Here is an 18,656-nt window from a genome sequence, read left to right as displayed (position 1 = left end):
CTATTCTATCACTCATTCTGACAGTCCTTTTTCCTATCCTCTCCCTCCCACCTTCAGTCTCGCTCTCGCATCGCAACGCGCCGCTTCGCCTACCTATCTGGGCGTTAATACTAAATAAGTATCCAAAATAAACCAATTCAAATAAACACAAATCGCGCGCTAAACTCATCTCAATAAAAATCCAAGTGTTTGTGAAAGTGAAAGAAGAACCAAGCTTGGACCGTCCTGTGGAGTCTGCTCAATCGAAGGTATCCCATCCCATTCCTATCCCAATCTCCTACAACTCCTTTCTGGTCCTTCGAGCCGGATGGTTCATTTCCTATCCTTTACACTTACATAAAATCACAACTACACATTTTCACGCATCCGTCATTTTGACAACTCTCTAGAAAATTCTAGAAAATTCGCTCGTTTGACACATTCTTTCTGGAAAGTTCGATTCGTTTGACATTTGACACATTCTAGAAATTACTATTCGCTCAAACGTCAACTCGTTGTTTGTAAACACGTGTATTTTTTAAATTCAATTTTTTAAAATTTTATTTCAATTCAATTTCAAATTCGCTTACATACGCTACGCATTTTATTTTCCTACTGGATTATAAATAAATACGCACAACTCAACTCATTTTTTAACGCTAGCTCTCGTGCGTGTGTTTGCTCACCTACAATACAATGGAGGGAGTAAAACGCAAAATTAATTTGCTTGAAGCTAAAAAAGAAGCGCTTTTTCAGAGGGTTCAGGAACTATACGACCTCAGCCTAAAGGTCTCCGACCCTCAGATTGAACAAATTTTCATGTCTCGCATGCATTCGATTGAAAAAACAAGATCGGATTTTCTTGATACTATTGACGAACTTAATTTGTGTTATATGAAAAATGATGAGGAACTCAAACCTACATTTGCCGCACTCAACTCGTTTGACGATTTGTACTGTAACATCCTTTCGGTGCAAAGCTCCATCGCACAACTAAAGGCCAACACAGAGCGTCGCAAACAGGATTTCGTAAAAAAATTACCGCCTTTAGAACTAGTCTCTTTCGACGGAGCCCCTTCCAAGTGGCCCGTTTTCTACCAAAATTTTAAAACTCTTATTCATGAGAACACTGGTTTGTCTCCAGGTGAAAAGGCTCAATACCTTATAGGAAAACTTTCCGGAAAAGCACTTACAATTTGCTCGGGTATTCCACCTACTGGTGAGAACTATTACATAATTTGGAACAACCTATTAGAAAAATACCAAGACATAAGAGTACAAGCCTCTATGTATTTGGAACAGTTAATAAACTTCAAATCGCAATCTTTAGATGAATTTTTGGAACAGTATTGCTCAGCTGAAGCTGCCTTACGACGTTTACAGATTGATGACCTTTCCGATTTCATTTTGACTCATATTGCTCTCAGTAAATTAGACAAAGACACTCTAAATTTATTTGAACAATCCATTAAGCACGTAAAAATGCCTACGTTTAATGATCTCAAGACTTTTATAAAAGAACAGAATAAAATCCATGCTTTACGCTTATGTTTTACGCAGAATAAGCCGTACGTTAATAATAAAACGAATTTCGCATCGCAGTCTAAAAACTCGAAACCGACACAGTCGTTTGTTTCTAATACAGCTTCTGGAGTAAAACTCAATCAACATTACTTTCAATCTCAACCGAATTCGCAAGGCTCATACACTCCATCCGCTGTACGCAAGAATTGTCAACTTTGTAAGACGGAACCTGAACATGCCCTGTTCAAATGCAGTTATTTTCGCTCGAAAAATGCGCCAACTCGCTACTCTTTAGTGAAAAAATGTAACTTTTGCCTCAATTGTTTAGGCTTTCATAACATTAAAGATTGCAGATCTCAAAATCGTTGCTCAGTTTGCCAACGGAAACATCACACTCTTATTCATATAGATAACTTTAACGTGAATAGACCTATGACGTCACAACAGCTGACTTGCAGCGCGACGCTTTCGCCGACCGACGCGTCCATGTCCGCGCCCGGTCCGGTCACGCCGCCGTTGCAATCGATGCCAACCAACAATGTGTCTCTCTCTGCAGTCACGCCGTCGATCGCTGATGAATCTAGTACCACGGTCTTATTACCCACCGCGTCAGTGTATACTTATGACAATAATAAGACGTGTCAAAAATTACGCGTGTTTCTAGACACAGGTTCGATGAGCAACTTTATCACAAATAAATGTTGTGCGCGACTGAACTTAAAAGTCAATCCGCTACCTACCACTATTAAGGGCATAGGTCAGTCTGAAAGTGTGTCGCTAGGATATGTATCTTTCACAATTGCCTCACGCTTTGATCCCAGGTGTAAATACACTATTAACGCACGCGTCATTGATACAATAACCGATTATTTACCTAATGTAAGGGTTGACATAACCCAGTTATCGCATTTACAAGGTCTTCCTATGGCTGATGACAGCTTCGATATCCCTGCTGAAATCGATTGTTTGTTAGGCAATGAGATATTCCCGCTTCTTTTAGGTAGTAATAAAATAACTTCACCGCAATCCTCTGTCATCGCCATCGAAACCACGCTCGGATATCTCGCTATGGGACGCGCTCAGTGCTACTCAGCTCATTCACGCAATGATAATAAAGCATTCTTTTGCAATGTAGACTCGCACTCATTAGAATCACTCACGCAACGCTTTTGGGAGCTTGAAAGTGTACCTACTAAGAGACACATCAGCCCTGACGAGGAAATATGTGAAAACATTTTCCAATCAACTCATTCTCGCGACGACTCTGGGACGTATACCGTTTCTTTGCCATTTAAACTCGACCCATCAGAACTCGGCGATTCTTACTTTACTGCTAGGCGTCGCTTCTATAACTTAGAGAAAAGGTTAGACTCAACTCCGGGCTTACGCACTAACTATAATGAAAATATTCAAGACTGTATCGATCGCGGTTTTCTGTCAAAAGTTGAAAACGCATCGAATTCAGAGGAAAATACTTCAAATTATTATATACCTCATCATGCAGTATACCGACCAGATAAACTCACTTCAAAAACTCGAGTCGTTTTAGATGCAAGTTGTAAAACAACCTCTGGAAAGTCGTTAAATGATGTTCTTTACACTGGCCCAAACTTACAAAGTAATATTTTTGATCTTTTAATTAACTTACGCATTTTCTCAGTCGCTTTATCTGCTGATATTGAAAAGATGTATTTCTGTGTAAAGCTTGATCAAAATCACCACCCGTTTCAACGCATATTATTTCGATTTGATCCTGAATCACCGATTGATACTTATCAATACAATAGGGTTTCTTTTGGCGTTTCTAGCTCGCCTTACCTCGCTATGCGTGTCGTTCGCCAACTCGCTGAGGACGAGCGCGCGAATTATCCTATCGCCGCGTCTGAAGCTCAATCCTGTATGTATATGGACGATTATGTCTCATCGATGGACGGGTTAGAAAAAGCTGAACAATCTTACCATCAAATGGTTAAGATGTTCATGGCCGGGGGGTTTAAAATGGTTAAGTGGATCTCGAACAACCCTGAGCTTATAAATAAGATTCCCGATTCGCATAAAAATCCACAGCTCGTCGATTTTGACACTGACTCAGAAATTACGACAAAAATCATAGGCATGCAGTGGCTTCCTAATGATGACGTTTTTCTTTACAAAATTAACTCTACTAACTCTGACCAATGCACAAAACGCACGATTCTTTCCGCAACCGCTAGATTATTCGACCCTTTGGGTTTGCTAGGCCCTGTGACAGCGTTTCTCAAACTCTTAATTCAAGAATGCTGGCAGCGCGAACTTGAATGGGATCAGCCAGTTCCAGACTCAATAAAAAATAAATGGAATCGGTTTGATAGTGAGATTAACTATTTATCGCAATTAAAAATATCTCGTCATATAGGAATCACCGCGGGTTGTCACGTCACTATCATGGGCTTCGCGGACGCCAGCGAAGTATGCTACGGAGCTGTAGTTTATGTGCGCGTGAGCTCTGATGCAGATTCACCCGGTGAAGTCTTTCTTATCGCATCCAAATCGCGCGTCGCGCCTTTAAAGAAAATATCTCTTGCGCGGCTTGAACTGTGCGCAGCGCTGCTCTTGACAAATCTTTTATTATCGGTTCGCGATAGTATAGAGAATCGTTATCCTGTTAACTCAATTTACGCATTTTCAGACTCGACTGTCACTCTCACGTGGATACATTCTCCCGCGTACAAATTTCACACATTTGTTGCGAATAGAATTACTGAAATTAATTCGAAACTCAACGCAAAAATTTGGCATCATGTTAATGGAAATGAAAATCCTGCAGATGTAATATCGCGACCTGTAACTCCTAAAGCATTATTAAATCAATTAAATTGGTTTCACTCTCCTCAATGGACAGCTCAGCCAATCTCGCAATGGCCTATCGAGCCATTTCAAGTTTCATCTAACAGTGTTCGACTGGAAGAGAAAACTATCGCTCTTGTTTCAGAGACAAACTCTCAATCGAAGTCTCACTTTTTCGATCGATTAATTGATCGCATTTCCACGTACCCAAAATTATTACGCGCTACTGTGTACGTGTTACGCTTCGCTAAAATACTACGTTCAAACGGAGTGGTTACATCCTCTGATTTAGAACTCGCTGAACTCTATTTAGTACGCCATATACAGGCACTATTTTTTACTCAAGATATGCACGCAATTAAAAATAATAAACCCTTTAACAAATCGCTTCTCAAACTTAACCCTTTCATTGACTCTGATAATATACTTCGTGTCGGAGGTCGACTCACTCACTCTCAACTCAACTATGGACAAAAGCATCCAATCATTCTATCGCCAAAACATCGCTTCACTCAACTTTTAGTTGATTACTTTCATGTATGTAATTTACATACTGGTCCTTCACTTCTACTCAGTCTGCTTAGACAGAAATTTTGGATACTTTCCGCACGTAACTTAGTACGTCAAAGAGTGCATCAATGCAATATCTGTTTTCGTTTAAACCCTAAATCTACAAACCCTCTTATGGGCGACTTGCCATCATTTCGCGTTTCAGAAGCTAAAGCCTTTGTTTATACATCGGTCGATTATGCAGGTCCCTTCTTTATTACTCACATTCGCCGCAGAGGTGTTAAAAGCCAGAAGGCTTATATTTGTTTATTTTGCTGTCTTACAACTAAGGCTCTACACATAGAGTTAGTTTCAGACTTAAGCTCTGATCTATTTCTCGCCGCTTTTCGTCGATTCATTTGTAGAAGAGGCCCCGTTTCCATGATATATAGCGACGGAGGTATTAACTTTATTGGCGCTAAACGCAAGCTTGACGAAATTTACGCTCTTTTGGAATCTGACTCTCACAAAAATTATTTAAGTTCACATTTGGCTGAACAACGCATTAAGTTTCTTCATAGTCCACCATATGGTCCGCACTTTAACGGCATCACGGAGATAAATGTTCGTTATGTAAAAACGCATCTTTATAAAGTTATTGGTCTTCAAGTGTTAACATACGAAGAGTTCAACACTGTACTTGTACAAATAGAAGGCTTATTGAATAGTAGACCATTGTGTGTTCTTAGCTCTGACCCATCTGATATATCCGCTCTCACTCCCAATCACTTTCTTAATATAACTCCACTGAAATTCTTACCAGTAGAGAATGTCTCTGATATTTCTGACAATCGGTTAACGCGTTATCAGTTAGTCAATAAATTAGTGCAAAGCTTTTGGCGTCGCTGGAGTCAGGAGTATTTAACTTCTCTACAACGCCGTGAAAAGTGGAATACGGTGACCAAACCGATAGATGTGGGCTCTGTTGTTGTTATAAAAGATGACAATGCGCATCCTCTTTGTTGGCCATTAGGTGTGGTTGTGGAAGTATATCCCGGAAAGGACAAAATCATTCGCACCTTAAAGATTCGCACTGCAACCGGTACTTATGTTCGGCCTGTAGTTAGAGTTTGTCCTCTTCCTTTACAGTAACTCAAATAATGCTTTTAACTTTAATTTTTCTTTAACTTCAATTTAACTCAACTTTAACTTCAATTTAACTCAACTTTAACTTTAATTTAACTCAACTTTAACGCTCATTTAACTCAAATTTAACTCGTTTAGTTCTCTCTAACGCATGCTTTTTTGCGTTTTTAACTTTATTTTTTTTTACAAACGCTACTCAATCTAGAGGAAGACCTCTAGGCCGGGGGAGTTGTACGCGCCAGCATTAAAACCTCATACATTTCAAACTCATGTCACACTATTCTATCACTCATTCTGACAGTCCTTTTTCCTATCCTCTCCCTCCCACCTTCAGTCTCGCTCTCGCATCGCAACGCGCCGCTTCGCCTACCTATCTGGGCGTTAATACTAAATAAGTATCCAAAATAAACCAATTCAAATAAACACAAATCGCGCGCTAAACTCATCTCAATAAAAATCCAAGTGTTTGTGAAAGTGAAAGAAGAACCAAGCTTGGACCGTCCTGTGGAGTCTGCTCAATCGAAGGTATCCCATCCCATTCCTATCCCAATCTCCTACAATAACAGTTACCTATTTGTTAATAAATTAGTAAAAATTCTTACCTGGGTTGAACAGAACGTAGTCACCAATAACACCATTTACGAAGAAGTCAGTGATGTTCAGTTCTATGCCTCTCCCTTCGCCGGTGAATATCCAGTCCACAACATTGTTGGTTGGGTACGGATTCGGGTAGTTCGGTGACGTCACCACCAGAGGTTCCTGCGTCAACGTCATGCGTATCGGCGTCTCTCCGTCGTCAATATTATTAAGGCTCAATTCGTCAGCATGCGCTTTAACGTACTCCACCATCAGCTGGTCATATTGCTCGGCGTTAAGGCTGCTGACGTCAATAGGTGTGACAGTTTCTGAAGCGATAATTTCACCATCCCTGTCTTCGTTTGATGCAGGTGAAGTTTTTGTCTGTATATTTTCATTGATAGTATCAGGTGGTTGTTTACTGTCACGAACAATTGTCTCTACATTTTCATTGATAGTTTTACTTTCAGAAACAACAGCATCAAGATTTACGTCATCGGCAGCATCAGAGTTATTTACATCGAGTATGCCATCGTCGCCGGTTTCTATCAATTTTTCTTCCATGTCTACTGCTTCATCATCGTCATCCTCATCTTCATCATCATCATCTTCTTCTGACGTGGCGTCATCAGCCTCTGGATCGTCTTTAAACAGACCGTCATCATCGTCATAATTTTGGGTTTCTTCTAGATTTTTAATATCCATAGTTTTTTCACCGTCATTTTCAATATCCTTGCTATTTTTGTTTTCTACTTTTTCTACTTCTGTGTCTTTTTCATCTTCTTCATTGACGGCATCATCAATTTCATCCGACATTTTCTCTTCATTATTAGCAGCATCGTCGTCTTCCCGGAGTGATAGTACGTATTTTTCTCCATAAGGTACTCCAAACTTTTCTTCGTATTCAGAAATCTGGTCTGGTTTTAAGTCATCATCTGCGTTTTTCTCCGGTTCGACGTAATCCGGATTTTCGTCATTCAGTTTCCTCCAAGTTTCCATTAGTTTCTCCAAATCCTCGTTCAGATCATCGTATACTTTGTCTACGGTATCCTCTGCAATTAAATCGCCCTGAGAAGACTCTAGGATATCTTTAGCTGCTTCTTCTGCGTATTTGTCGTTGGCTTCATCCTCACCGTTGTCATCTGCGGCGTTACCTTCGTCAAAGTTATCATCTGTTTCTTCAAGAATCTGCTTTGTTTCTTCGACAATGTCGTCCATGAAGTTTTGATCTTCGGGTTTGAAATAGGAAAAATTATCTTCTTGTGAAACAACTTTTTCTTTGCTGATGTCAAGTTGGTCAACTGAGGCGTCATCATCAAGCTTATTAACTGCTTCATCTTCTGCAACTTGCATAGGCTCTTCTTTATTTTTGCTTGGGTTTATTTCTTCAGGTTCAGCTGATTTTACTTCTAGGTCTTCTGTACTTAAATTTGCTACATTTTCGGCAGAATTTACGGTCTCATCCGCACTAGGTGGTTCAATATCTTTCTCACTGTCTCCATTTTCATCACCGTCACCATTTTCTTCACTCTCATCGTTAAGTTCGTCCACATTTTGAGCAGATCGGTTATCTTCTATCTGGTAATCCGCTTCAAACTTCTCTTTGGCGTTGTCTTCAGGAAGGTTATTGTCGTCTTTGGCTTCTGGTAGACTTAGGACATCGTCGTGGAGCTCAGGCCCGAAGTAATCGTACTGGTCGTAGTCTCTGTAGTCCAGTTGCTGGTAGCTGTCATCATCGTTTTGTTGCGCTGGAACAAAATTAAATAAATTATTAAATTTTATACTCCACATACAGCTATGAATCATGAGTATTTAGCGCAGTGTTCTTTTTGTATTCTATAGTCAGATTGGCACCTGTCGTTGTCATGCTTAAAAATGTAAACTTACATTATTATAGAAACAGATTGAAAATGAAAAAAAATGAAAATGAAAATATTTATTGCCAGAATCAAACAATACAATAACTAAAAGACAGACCTCCACTCTAGGCATTGCCTGTCCTGTGGAGGAAAGAATAACGATTAACAGGTAGAATTAAGTACGGCTAAGCTGAAGCGTTATTTAAGGAACCAATAAATCGAAATATGAAAAGTACACAGAAGACGAAAAGGCATCAGGGATGGATGTAGGGTGTGTGCTGTTGTGTGTAAAAGTGTAGATGTGTTGTGTATTAGTGTGTGTGTGTGTGGGGGGGGGGGGGGGTATTTTCTTCTTCAATTATTTATTCTAATAAATTCTTCAGACTCATCATATGTCCAGTTCATCAGGGTCCGTGAGACGAGAACCTTTGCTTCTCTGACCGTGCAGTATTTATTATCACACAACCTGACAAGTTTATTGTAGATGTGTGGGAAGAGGAAGTTACCAAAACCCTTCCCCGCTGGGGGTTGTTCATCTGTTACAATAAAATAGATATTTTGTAGTAACTAAGAAGTAACTGAGGAAACTTGCGAATGCCCATAACATCTAACCTGCAAGTTTCCTCAGTTACTCCGTGACCATGGCGCTTGCAACAGTGCCGAAATATCGAAAACTCAAAATTAAGGTACATGGTAGCAATCCCGTCAGTAATAATAATTTCCAATAGTGTTTGTAACATTGTGCTTTCCCATAACTTATTTGGAAATCTATACTAAAACAAAGAAGAGAGAGATAATAATATTCAAACCGAGATATTTATTTTATTTTATTGATAAAAATCTATCAACAACACATCTTCTGATGATGATGATGAGATGATTCCTAATTTAGCTAGGAATCTATCTTATTTTCTATTAGAAAGAAGATTTCTCCTTCAAATGCACTTCTATCAGGTTTGTTTCACGCCACGTTGGACCCGTTCCAAACACAATAAATTAACACGTTTACCTCATGACACTACTCTAAATATTATGTAATGTAAATGCAGACGAACCAAACAATAAACACTCAGTTAACAACAATATAAGGATGGTTAAACTTAAGCTTAGGACAGAATATTCAAAAACAAGAAATTATTGTTTAAAGGAGCAGTTTTTAGGTATTTTTATTTTATTATATTTTTGTTTCACAATATTTCAACAGCATTCAATTGTGTCTACAGTCGATATTAATTGGTGAAAATCTACAATGAACATTATTTACTTCCTATCTAAACCGTATGTAACGAAATTATTACAAAGTACTCTCGCTTTTCAACCGACTTCAAAAAAGGAGGAGGTTCTCAATTCGACCCGTATGTTTTTTTTTTCTATGTTTGTTACGCGATAACTCAACCAATTATGAACCGATTTGAACAAATCTTTTTTTGGCGTATAGGTAATACCTCAAGCGTGGTCCCATTTAAATTTAATAATAGAAAAAACAACCCCCAAGGGTGGAAAATTGGGGATGAACTTTTTTATACGCAATATCTCCGCCGATTATAAATCAATTTGAACGATTATTTTTTTGTTGAATAGGTATTATCAAAAGGGTGGTTTCATGCGAATTTGAAGAAAATATTTCACCCCCAAGGGTGGAAAATTGGGGATGAACTTTTTTATACGCAATATCTCCGCCGATTATGAACCAATTTGAACGATTATTTTTTTGTTGAATAGGTATTATCAAATTTTTTAAATTTTTTGTTTTTTTTTTGTGTTCACGCATTTGAAGTCGGTTTTATTTTTTTTTTAAAGTTATTCTTTAAAATATTACTTAATAGTAGCTTCTGCCCGCGGCTTCACCCGCGTGAAATTTAGTTTGTCAGATATCGTCATAAATTGTAGCCTGTATGTTATTATTTATTTATTTTATTTATTCTGGGTTATAATCAATAATACTGTAAAAAGGTTCCGTTTAGTAGTTTTTGCGTGAAAGAGTAACAAACATCCAGACATCCACTTCGCATTTATAATATTAGTAAGATTTAGGTACACACATAACTGTGTTGATTTTTTCAACATCCACATTTTTTGTCTACTTTGTTGCCTATTATTAAATTGTTTTTATCAAAACATTTCCTCGTACACAATCGTGCAATGTAAGTCGGTGAGTAACGCGGGCAGCGTCTTGTCAACGAGGAAAATAGTCCGAATTATGTTTTATTTTTGTGTGTTCAGCGAAATGCTTTGGTGCGATGTTTACTAGTTTTTTTGAGTGAGATTAATTGAGAATGTGTTTTGATGTTTTTCACTTAAGGATGATGCCCAGGGTTTCTATGAAATCTAGTCCAATCTTCCAACATCCATGTGTAATTTTAGCTGAAAAAAAAAGTGTCTATGGCGCCAAGTTCCATATCTTAGTTCGTTCAGAGTTATTCTGTATTAAACATAATAGGTAGTTTTACTTTACAAGTTCCAAAACAATAAAAAAAAAAACTCATTTATTTCTGTAAATAGGCTTAAAAAAAGCACTTTTACTTTTACTTTACTTTTAATGTTAACTAATGTTTTATTTTTCCAAAAATGTTAAACAGATGTTAACGTTGACAAATGCTTTTTTATATGTATGTTTTACTAGCTGTACCCCGCGGTGTTACCCGTGTTATGTATGCCCATGTGTTAATCCAGGGTGTCAGCTAACTCCATACCAAATTTTATTAAAATCGCTCTAGCCGTTTAGACGTGAAGAAGTTACAAACATACACTCACAAACTTTCGCCTTTAATATTAGTGTGATTAGTGCTAATATTATTATCCTGAGTACTTTTGCCATCTACATAAGGATCAATGCATTACATAGTTTCTCTCTAGCTTGTGGCTATTGCCTATTGCCTACTTATTTTAGTTTGTAACCAATCTGTAACACGCCTAAGTACTCTATTGTTAGCGCAGGTGGCATGAGTTAAACCGAATACAGTCATCAGCAAATACTAGAGATGTTAGTTGCAATATCACACGTAATAATAATGCAATAAGATGCTTTAGTTTGATGCTCCTTCTGTATTAATAGCACGGGGACGTGTTTGAAGAAACTTGAATATAATTGTGTGACTATGTTGAAATCTTGTGCAATCGCTATGAGTCCCAAACCTGCTACTCGGTGGAGTCGGTACGGTACTGGACTTTTGACCCGGAATGTTTGAATTAAAAGCATAATAAATTAAAACTCATAAAAACGAATTTATTTTTGCAAATAGGCTTTTAAAAAACACTTTTTCACGTCCCAGAATTAACCCTACCACTGCTTCGGGACATTAAATGGGCCAGTGTATAAATGTATAAATATGTAAAGTGTATAAATTCGTATAAATCAGTAACCTTTAATACCACTATTTATAATTAGAGGTTGTTTGCTTTCTACTACAAATAAAATGCCTAATTTAAAGTCATTGAAGTATTTTTTGCATTAATATTAAGTATTATTTTGTAAAAAGTCTTTACACATAAGTAATTTGCATAAATAAATTAAAACGAATCTAACTGTACCTTTTAAGCTGAAATCGGTCAAGCCGTTTAATCTATATAGTGTGCCAAAGAAATATAAAAGCTGTTTTTTTGCGCCCTCCTTCTCGTGCAGTCGAGTAAACAGTAGGTAGGGTGATCGCTATAGTAATAAGCCAATACATAGTTATTGGCCAACTTGCCTAAAATGAAAAGAAACAAGCCTAATGGAAGTTATTAAGAGAGGAAAAGCGACAAACATTTTTTCTGAGCAATACGCAGTCCAATGTAGTAAATATTTTTGTCTCTTACTTATTAACAATCCAATATGCCAATAACTATGTACATAGGCTAATTACTATAGCAATCACCCTATTACAAGTGTAATATTTGTTGAAGTTCTGGAATTTCACAAAGTATAGAGATACAATTAGTTATTAGTTTATAATTGTGTTTATAATAATATTCCCTTGCAAACTGCATTTGTTAATTAGTTTATTATTATGCAATGTTTCCTTTTATATTTATGGTTACGACTCTAATTAGTTGATGCTGTATTTTCCTTAACCTATTTAAATTAATATATGGACGGTCATTAAACCATGTCAAACTTTTTTGGTGGCTTGTAGTCTGACAGTTCGATAAACTATCTCAGTTGTTAAAATCATAACATTAACATGAGCTCCCCTGGCTTACCTGGAAGTTTAAATAGACTTCGGACGCAGGTTGGCCGTAGTTAGGATAATCTGGTCAGGGGATTCTTGGATGGCTCAAACATGGAGTGCAGGTGCGGTTTTGTTCCCTAGTTGATGAAGCACATGATGTCATGCCCTGAGTGCCCGAGCAACTGCACTCAGGAGGATTTAATGAATGCTGCTGACAACGCCACTCTTGTGGCGGAGTTTTGGGCTGACACTGTGTATAGGTTTGTTGTCGACACGATAAGAAGAAGAAGATCATAACATGAGAAAGGAAAAGTAGAAAATACTGACTCGTGCTCACTTATTTTTCCGCTACATAAACTTGAATGGAAATTAAAGATGGAAGATTGTAAGGGAACCCACCCTTTATTATATTAAGTGACTATGTTTTTGGGTAAAAAATAATAACAAAACCATAATTTATTTTATTTAAAGCATAAAGTAAACAACGGTTATTTGTTGAAGTTAGAACTAGCAGCGAATGGTTGAAATTTTAAAAGAAGTGTCTATTGCAATCTCTAGAGTATTTATTGCAAAAATAAAAGATTATTAAATAATAGTAAAATATAGCAAGGTATTGGGCGTGCTAGTTTTATACCTACACGTAGTAAGTACCTACATAAATACCTACGAATATCTGTGCTTATTCAATTTTCTCTTTTGCACATAGATGCAATAAACATTGTTCAAATAAAACATAAGTCACAGTTGGTTTTCTTAACGTATCGCGAAAACGGAGCACACAACAATGCATTTAATAAATTAATTAAACAAAAACATTTGAAGCTATTGTTCGAATGTTGGGAAAACCTGTAACGCTAATTCGTCAAATGTGTTTGTAAAATAAATAGAGCAAATTATGCTGTTGTTTTGTTGTATTTATTCAGATACTACTAGCCTTTGCCCGCGGTTTCGCCCGAGTGAATATGTCTGTTATAGATTGCCCGCGACTACTTCAATAACCGTGGTAGAAACTCTTCAAATCAAATCAAAAACATTTATCCAATTTTGATCAGTATTTTGGCACTCATGAACGTCCAAAAAAAGGTAGCCCTGGGGCACTTTACATAATTATCTTCTTATTTTTTAGGTCGCGCTTCGAGACAAAGATAATAATTACGAGTATGTTTCTTCCTGCCAAATTATACAGGGTGGAATTTTGTAATGCCTGGAGGGAAAGTACCTGCTCTTAATACTGTAGATAGAAAATTTAACTTTTAACTGCATTCAAAGATTTCCGAATTTTTTTCGAAAATTCACCACCATAGTATACAATTTTCTGTAAATAATTAAAATAATTTAAGATCACGGTTTTCCTTTAATTTAATTTGTTAAGTTTGTTAGAGAGATTCCATCCTTTTATACTTAACCCTAACGACCGATGCAATAAAAATACAGGGTGTAATTTTTAACAGATTTTAGTTGGTTTAATTCCCGGGCGTGGCAAGCAAATTTTTGGAAATCTTTGAATGTAGTTAATGAAGAATTTTTTTTTGAGTAAAATTTTCTATCTACAGTATTAAGAGTACTTTCCCTCCAGGTGGCATTTCAAAACTCCACCTTGTATACCTGTACCTTCCTATTCCTGTTGTCCATACATGATGCGGGCTGCGTTCACTTTATTAACCTGATCGCTGATCGCTGACCGCAGAACGCATTCAGTGTGGCAAGTCCTTTGTGTAAGATAGGCCAGAAAGCACTTATAAATGTAATTAGGTAACGCATGCAAATGTATGGAAATACATGCACGCGTTTAGTACGCTGTGGACTATTTGCAAATTTGAGCGTTTCAGGAAACCGCTAGATAGCGCTGCGGTTGCTACAGAACACAGCACATCAGACTTTACATTTTTATTGCAAAATCGACCGTATTACGACTGCATAAGATGCCGAGGTGTCAAGCATGATGTGCTAACGACTACGCGACTGTAGGTACTATTTTTGTCTCTGCAGTGTGCAAATAGTTGCTTGGTGTAGATTTCCAGTAAATATTGCAGTTTTTTAAACGTGATCAAAAACGTAGATGTCATGCTTCGTTTGTTTTGAATAAAGTTATTTCTATTCAAACAAAATATTGTTGAAACTGCTTGTTTTTGAACGGTATTTAGAGTCAATATAATGATTTTTTATTCGTCTTTATCAATGGAGTCAGTCGTATTATACGTCTCAGATAACCGACAGGGCTTATCTTTCTTTAACACTGGGTTTTTGTAAGTGAAGAAATAAATTATTTATTTGTAAACATCCCCTTACACTTTGTCCGGAAAATTGTCAATATGTATGTATTTACAAAAAAAAGTATTTAAGTATGTTTTTATCCGTTGTCTAGTACCCATAGTACAAGCCTTGCTTAGTTTGGCCACGGTTTAGCACTAGACGCGCAGTGTAAAATGTCCAAGGATATTTTTAATTTTTTAATTATTTATTTGCTGCACCATTAGCAATTAAATATGACTAGTGTAGGCAAGATCCTCTATTTACTCTTAACGAAGGCTAAATGATCTGATATTGATGATCGATTGAGAAAACAAGGCAAACTTGCCTGAACACTGTTATTTTGTTTATCAATTTCAATTGACATTTACTTTACTGTTTAATATACAAATTAATTAATATTGACTTTATCATTACTTAATTAAGACCGTTTTGTCGACCAATTATTTACATAGTTGGACAAATAAATTAGTAATCATCAATTAAATACACCTATTCATTTGTGGGAAAACATATAAATTCCCAATAGCTATCTCATAACAAATAGATAAAATTTATGTACCCACACAAAATGAGTTTGGATTTATTTTATTACCCGTCTTGAAATCGAACCAGGGACCTTTCGAGAAGAGTGTAAGTGTGTACCCCGCATTATGGTGACTAGTTATAAGATACTAGCTTTCCGCCCGCGGCTTCGCCCTCGTGGAGTTTTGTCTGTCACAGAAAAACTTTATCGCGCGCGTCCCTGTTTCAAAAACCGGGGTAAAAACCGGGACTACCGGGACTCAAACTATCTCTATGCCAAATTTCATCAAAATCGCTTCAGTGGTTTAGGCGTGTAAGCAAGACAGACAAAAAGTTACTTTCGCATTTATAATATTAGTAGATTCTGCCTACCACTAAACTTTAGTAAAAAAAGTTTTTTAGATGGCCATCATTAAATATTTGCAGTGATATCAAAGTTATCGACCACGTCTTAACTCATAATCAGTGATATTTGATATTTTTCCTTAGGAACACGATACGAGCTCAATCATACTGGTAAAGAGTTTAGGTAGAGTAAACTATAGTAAATAATGAAAACTAACAACACACAGAATTAAATTATAATTTATAATAACATCCGATTAGAAAATATTTTTCCCCTAAGGGAATGAAACGGGAGAAGTTTGTATGGAGTCCTGTTTCTCCATACAAACTAACATCCCCGATTTAAAACGTTGGACGCCACGCGGCTCTCCGGTGAGCCTCTAAAATATTTCTATTGTTTCTACCTAGTACATAATTATCTCGGCAGTCAATGTCTTAACACGGGCAAAGCCACGTGCAAAAAGCTAAAAGTAGTATGTGGTGTTTTCTGAGTTATTTGTTTATTTACAAAAAATGATTACATGAAGTCTGCGATTTATGTGTGTGTGTGTGTGTACTTAAAAGTTTTGCTTGCTTTGGGACTAGACGGCGAAGAGACGACATATTTATTTAAAAACCAGTCAATATTGATTTTAAAGAAGCACTTCACCCTCACAGATATTATCAAATCGGATTTTTAGAAGTTATTGAAGTGGTTTTATTATTATTTCTGTGTACCAGCATAGCTGCACATAGTATTGTTGTAATGATAACACAGGCATTTTTTTTTTCAAGTAGATACAGGCAACACCACATCAGACTATAATTTTTTGTTGAAAAATCACCTCTATTATTAGGTTAATAAGAAGCCACAGTGTTTGGCTTGACGTGCTGTCGTCTGTAGTTCTTTAATATTAACAGTAATGATCCATTGTCGTATGAACCTAGATGTTGCATAATATAATAATAAATGAGTACGGATGTAAATTTAATCACTCTAAGCATGTTTTGTCTAGCTCTATGACGTCACAGATAATCGATAAGTGCTACTTTGTATCAGTAGGTATCAGTTGATATTAGACGGCAAATATTTTGTTAGCGTCTTGGTGGGAACTGATTTTGGAATGCTTGTTTAGTTTATTGAGTAGGTACTGTAAACATCGCATCGGGCTATATTTCTGTTGGAAAATAGACCCTATTGCAATTAAATTAGGTAGCATTGTGAATAGCTTGATGTGCCGTCGTCTGTACACATCAACAAAATCAATATTTAAAATGCGATTGATGTTACTAATTGACTAACTATTCATTAATTTATGACGTTGTTGATATGCTCGTTCATATCAGATAACCAGATTCAAATATGCTAGTACAAAATACACACAGTTTATGTGTGACAATTAAAAAGGTATTTAAATTGGCCATAAATAACAAATTGGTATGTACTTTAAAATAATTTAGTAAAGATACTGCAATATTTTCTTCTACTTGATAGAAATGAAAACAATGTAAAAAACTTTACCTGGCTGCGAAAAGGTTAAGTTATTACGGTCATAAATTATTTTTTGAACAAAGAAATGAAAAAGTAGAGTCATCCATTGGTTTTATTTAAAATATAAGACAATAAACTTGGGCTAAGATAAGATAGAGGCTAAGACGGGTAGACGGGTTGATAAGGCTTATCCTGAAACAGCAGACAGCTGCAAGCATGCAACCTTAAACATCATGCCAGATCCATAAACATCAGGCCATCCTAATGGATCTGGCCTGATGCTAATATCTGCATTCATCCAGCCCTAAGGCTGGGTACATAGTAATTAAATGCAGGTGCCAACTGATGCAGAATAAGCCTTTTGACCTTAGAGACTATGTTAATTAACATCTCAATGTCAAATAGGTACTAACTAGAGTATGTGCCCTAATATATTATTCTCTAAGTTCAGACAAGTTCAAAGGGATAGTGATAATAGTGACTGAGTTTCTTGCGCTGCTTCTTCCCAGCACTTGCCCAGTTATTGTCCCTAAGCAGCAGGGTTAATACTGGGACCTGTAAAAGAGCTTTTTAAAAGCCTACTTGCAAAAATAAAATGAGTTTTATAAGTTTTTTATTAAACACAATGTTTTCGGATTTTTCTCTCTGCTTACAACGCTTGAAGTATTTACCAATTGATATTATTGTTTATTGCTATTTAGAAACTGCAAAATAATAACTTAAAATGTTATTTTCAATGAAATGGAACGTGATCTTGTACGAGTAGTACGCGATAGCGTAAGACAGATCCACTTGCGATGTTCGAATAATAATTTAATTATTACTGGTTTTAATTACCAGTCTTAATTAACTACACTGTTATATTATTATTTTCTTGTATAAAATATTAAGTGTCAAATAAGATATGAATTCTTTTGAGCGTTTCAGACGTGTCTCACTAGTGAAAGTGTGCTTTTTTTATTTGTATTTTTGTGAATTCAAGAGACGTTAATATTTCTAAGTTTTTGTAGATAAACCAAAGTCCCACCAAAAAATTCTCATGTAGGTAAAATGTTGCCAAGACGAGACTCTATGCTCGTGAAAATGTCATCAGATCTTAATAATAATGACTCACTAGCGGCCGCCCGCGACTTCGTACGCGTGAACCCCGTTTTCCCCTCTTAGGGGTTGAATTTTGTAACATCCCGTCTTAGTGAGCACCTACGTTCTAAAAGGAACCCCCATGCAAAATTCGAGACTCCTAGCACTTGTAGTTTCTGAGATTTCGTGATGAGTGAGACAGTCAGTCAGTGACGTTTCGCTTTTATAGATATACTCGTAGATTATTACCTATACTATGGTAGAGCCAAGCTTGTGACTCTGCGAGTGCTAGTCCTAACTACGCAACCTACTCTACCTTAGTCAAAATAATAATATGTGGCATGGTGGCAGACGATTGAGGTCATTGATCTTTTGCTATGTTTATTAAATTAAAATATGTAAGTTTTAATAATAATCCGTAAACATGTAGGTACG

At 36.7% G+C, this 18,656-nt stretch overlaps 2 protein-coding genes across 3 annotated transcripts in view; both read right to left on the bottom strand.

Moving 5' to 3' along the window:
- The window catches only part of LOC135083429 (G protein-activated inward rectifier potassium channel 3-like), a 177,634-nt gene that overhangs the window by 42,492 nt on the left and 116,486 nt on the right, over positions 1 to 18,656 (bottom strand). The window lies entirely within an intron of this gene.
- Positions 1 to 18,656, bottom strand: part of LOC135083276 (protein PFC0760c-like) — a 36,260-nt gene that overhangs the window by 16,058 nt on the left and 1,546 nt on the right. For both annotated transcript variants that reach the window (XM_063978018.1, XM_063978016.1), the window contains exon 2: positions 6,567 to 8,288. In XM_063978018.1, the coding sequence (XP_063834088.1) occupies positions 6,567 to 8,288 (1,722 nt within the window). The remainder of the gene's footprint in view (positions 1 to 6,566; positions 8,289 to 18,656) is intronic.

This window comes from Ostrinia nubilalis, chromosome 23 (assembly GCF_963855985.1).
Source record: "Ostrinia nubilalis chromosome 23, ilOstNubi1.1, whole genome shotgun sequence".
NCBI classification, from domain to species: Eukaryota; Metazoa; Arthropoda; class Insecta; order Lepidoptera; family Crambidae; genus Ostrinia; species Ostrinia nubilalis.
Note: the sequence above shows the minus strand (reverse complement) of the source record. Positions and strands in the feature narration are given on the sequence as shown.